Raw genomic sequence first — 4,065 nt, forward strand, 5'->3', positions numbered from 1 at the left:
ATCCATGTGTCTTGGCATCAATCTTCCCTTCCATCTAGGAGGTTCTCAAAGCAGGGGCTCCATATCCAAAGGATGTACTCTTCTCCCAGTTCTTCTTTCTTGGTGGTATAAGGTCCCTTTTTCTCTTCTCGCTTCTTTATCCTTCCATCTCTTGTAAGATAAAAGGTGATGTAGGCCACACCTCAGAGAAACTCCCATTACATCAGATCAGGGTAGTGACCTGAGTAAGGGAGTTGCATCTTATCCTAATCCCCTTACAAATGACTGGCTGATTACATTACATCACATCATAGGGGATGATTACATCATCATATAACCACCAAGTTGATACATATTTAGGGGGGCACAAATCAATCCATGACAATACCCTTGGGGTATAATTGTTGGGTCATATGGTCACTCATATGGCACAGGACCAGGCAGTGTTTCATTCTGTTTTACATAGGGTCACTATGAATCAAAACTGACTTGATGGCATCTAACAACAACAATGGTAATTCATGTTTCACTTTTTTCTTTTTTAAAGAATTGCCAAACTGTATTCCATAGTGACTGCACCATTTTACATTCTACCAGCAATGTATAAGAGTTCCAGTTTCTCTACATCCTCATCAAAATTTTGTTTTCTCCATTTCTGATAATAGCCATTCTAATAGGTATGAAGTAGTATCTCATTGTGGTTTTGTGGGGGGTTTATTGACCTCTTAAATAGGGCTCAAACTATACATGATAAGATTTACCCCTATTTCTTACTATGGGGCCGAGGAACTACATAATTGTGTCCCCAAGCACCTCCCCTTCAGGTCAGTCAGGGTCATTGGGAAATTCAACTGGCCTGGCCCCTTCTATGCACTGATCCTGTGGAGTGGACTATCATGCCACAACTTTTTAACAAGCCCTCTTGGGATCCTGTCTATCAACAGAGACAAGATAACATGAGAATTAAAATCATCGCCCCTCCTTGCTGCTGTATTTAGCATACATATATTTGTGTTCACAACAGATTGGTGGTCTTGCTGGGCAGATTCTTAGGGCTCTATCCCCAGTGAACCCTCTTCTACCACTAGAACACCCAGGCTCCACTCTCCACCCGTTGCCCCAATGCCAACGCTAAGAGCTTCTGTTCTGAGCCTGGTCAATATCTAGAAGTTCAACAAGGTTCTAGGGAAAATCTTACAGGCCACTCAGATACTGTGGGCTCCCTCAATTGCCTCACCTAGGGAACACTACCCTCTCCTCTTCTTCCCATTCAAGTTTTGTTACCGACAAGATGTTGGGAAGCTGTCCTTGTTGTTCAGACAGTTTAAACTTTCACTGAAGCATTTCAGTGAGGGCAGCCCCAATGATGTCTTGTTTGAAGGTTACATGGTGTATACTCCTTCTATCTATCACTGGCTTCTCTGCTGCCTTCTGAAATAACATCTCTAGCATCAACACAATGCCAAATGCTTTCTTCTCCTGCCTCATGGTAGGTTTTTAGAAATTTGACCTTCATGGTCCTTTGCCTTTTCCATACTATCGAACACCTGTTTGAGTGTCCTCAAGAATCCCAGCCAGGCTAATGGAGGTATTGTTAGCTGAGGACATGGATGACTTAATGTGCAGGGCCCCTCAGGCTTTCAATCCAACTCTTTCTCTTTTCTGCCTCAGATACTTGCCACTCATAAATTCTCTCAGTGCTGTACTCCAGCCAGGTTCAAAAGCCTCTTCACCTAAGCTGACACAGCATTCACAGAGAGCACCCTCAGTTTTAGTAACCTCTGATTTCAACAAAGGCCCAAACTGCATGCTCCAATGTAGGAACCATCCTCTAGCTTCCTTCAGAGGGCTTACTCTGTCTTTCCTCCATCTGCCGCCCTTCCAATCTTCACCTCAAGGAAAATAATCCTTGAGGTGATCCTCTTTATAAATTCAGTATCTTAAGGAGAGGGCTTATCACTTTTCATGAACCTCCTTGTCTCAAGTATTTCCCTGGGATCCTATGCTATAGAGTGCTCTAACAAGGTCATATTTAAACTTTGTTCCATAATGATCACACTTTCAAATGCCTCTTATTTTTCCTGACCCTGCAAAAACAAAGTGGCATCACTTAAATGCTATGTTCATCTGAGTTTTGTGGGATCACCAAAGCAAACAATTCACTAAAGGTCCATGTCCATTCCATGATGCCCATCTTCTAACAGTTTCAATGCCTTTCAAACGCCCAGCAGTTCAATTCAGTTTTCAAAAGATCTGTTAAGCCAGATTGGGGATGGTCTGGAACATACGTTCAGATGCAAAAGAGCCCCAGAACCAACGTTTGAGCTCTGGGAGGATGTGCAGGTGATGCTCCAGCGTATAAAGAATCCAGGGGCCTTATAGTAGCCAGATACTTCTTCAAGAAAAATCAGTTGACACCAAGTTGACTCCATCTCATGGTGACCTCATGTGTGCTCCATAGTGTTTTTAATGACATTTTGAGAAGTAAATAATCAGGCCCTTCTTCTGAGAGCCTCTGAGTGGGTTCAAACTGGCAACCTTCCAGTTAGTAGCTGAGCACTTAATCATGTGTACCACCCAGGGACTCCAAAATAAATCAATCTTGTGTAACTAGTTGCCAGTTGCCTTCAGTTTATTCCTAAGTGTTTTTATTTTTGTTATTATGATTTTGTTTTGTTTTTAACAAAGTGTGTTTTTTTACCTTGCAATAGATTGTTTCCATAATGTGATGAGACCCCAAGGGGTCAGCCTTGGGTTGGTTAACTTTAGGATAGCTTCTGGGCTGTGATAAGATTCACAGCATCCTTACCTGGTTAAATATTTCATCAAAAGTTGGTCGTTGTTCTGCAGCCTCAGCCCAGCACTGCTTCATCAACTGGAGACATTCTGGTGGGGCAAATTCAGGTGGAACCACTGGTCTGCACACAGGAGGAGGCTTCTTAAGTCTGTTTATGATTTCTGTCCAGATGCAAGAAGAGAAAGGTTTGCAAATCATAGAGAAGCCACCAAGATTTGGCCAAGATAATTGAGTTTTAGCAAAGAAAGTGTTTGTCAGGGGAAAACACAGAAAGGCCATATCCTTGCTTTATTATTAACCCATAAACCAGTTGCCATTGGGTTGATGCCGACTCACGATGACCTCATGTATGTAAAAGTAGAACTGCACTCCATAGGATTTTCAATGGCTCATTTTTCAGAAGTAGATCCCTAGGAGTTTCTTCCAAGGTGCCTCTGGGTGGACTGAAACCTCCAACCTTTCAGTTAGAAGCCAAGCATGTCAGCCATGTGCAACACCCAACAACTCCTGCTTTCTCATTAGGTGGCCTGAATATAATAAAGCGTGTCTGAGAAAAGTCTGCATCAGTTAATTTGAGGTGGAGGTGAGAAATTAATCAATTAAACTATTGGTATCATTTAGACATAGCCTTATTCTGCTTGGTTTTAGACGTAACCTATCTAACATCAATTCTAATGTTAAACCTTTAAAGACCTGGCTCCCTTCATCAACCGCAAATCATCTAAACCTTCCAGTCACCACAGTAGACCCACTTAGCTAGGCCTCCATGCAGGCCCAGCCCCAGTCCAAGTCTAGGTGTTGGGCCCTGCTTGGCCCCCAGGCAAAGGGAATTAATTTTTGCAAGAATACTACAGAGGGAGGAAGATCTAAGATGGTAGACTAGGAAGATGCACTATCCAGACCCTCTCTAACAAAGACTTGAGAAACCAAGTGTTCTGGTTATTCTGTTCTGGTTACCTCTGTGCTGCTCTAACAGAAAATACCACAAATGGGATGGTTTGAACGAACAGGAGTTTATTCTCTTACAGTTTGGAGGCTTTAAGTCCAAGTATAAAGTGCCAGACTCTAGGGACTGGGCAAAAGTCCCTCAACCTTGGGCTTCAGCTCTGCCTCCTGCTCCCAGCATGCTGAAGCTAGAGGCTTTTCTTCATTCAGACAGCGGCTGGCTGCTGAGGCTGACAAACCCAAGGCTGACAAGTAAAAAGGCACAGTCCTGATGTTACCAAACCACATGGCAGGCCATTAATTCAAGTCCATTAAAAGTCCCAAGATCAACAGAGCATAGCAAG

The 4,065-nt window shown here is 43.0% G+C and overlaps 1 protein-coding gene across 1 annotated transcript in view; it reads right to left on the reverse strand.

Moving 5' to 3' along the window:
- The window catches only part of GUCY2F (guanylate cyclase 2F, retinal), a 170,580-nt gene that overhangs the window by 34,941 nt on the left and 131,574 nt on the right, over window positions 1-4,065 (reverse strand). The window contains exon 11 of the mRNA XM_007952598.1: window positions 2,789-2,937. Coding sequence (XP_007950789.1) covers window positions 2,789-2,937 — 149 coding nt within the window. The remainder of the gene's footprint in view (window positions 1-2,788; window positions 2,938-4,065) is intronic.

Source organism: Orycteropus afer, unplaced genomic scaffold (assembly GCF_000298275.1).
Source record: "Orycteropus afer afer isolate SDZICR_OR568_19922 unplaced genomic scaffold, OryAfe1.0 scaffold00352, whole genome shotgun sequence".
NCBI lineage: Eukaryota > Metazoa > Chordata > Mammalia > Tubulidentata > Orycteropodidae > Orycteropus > Orycteropus afer.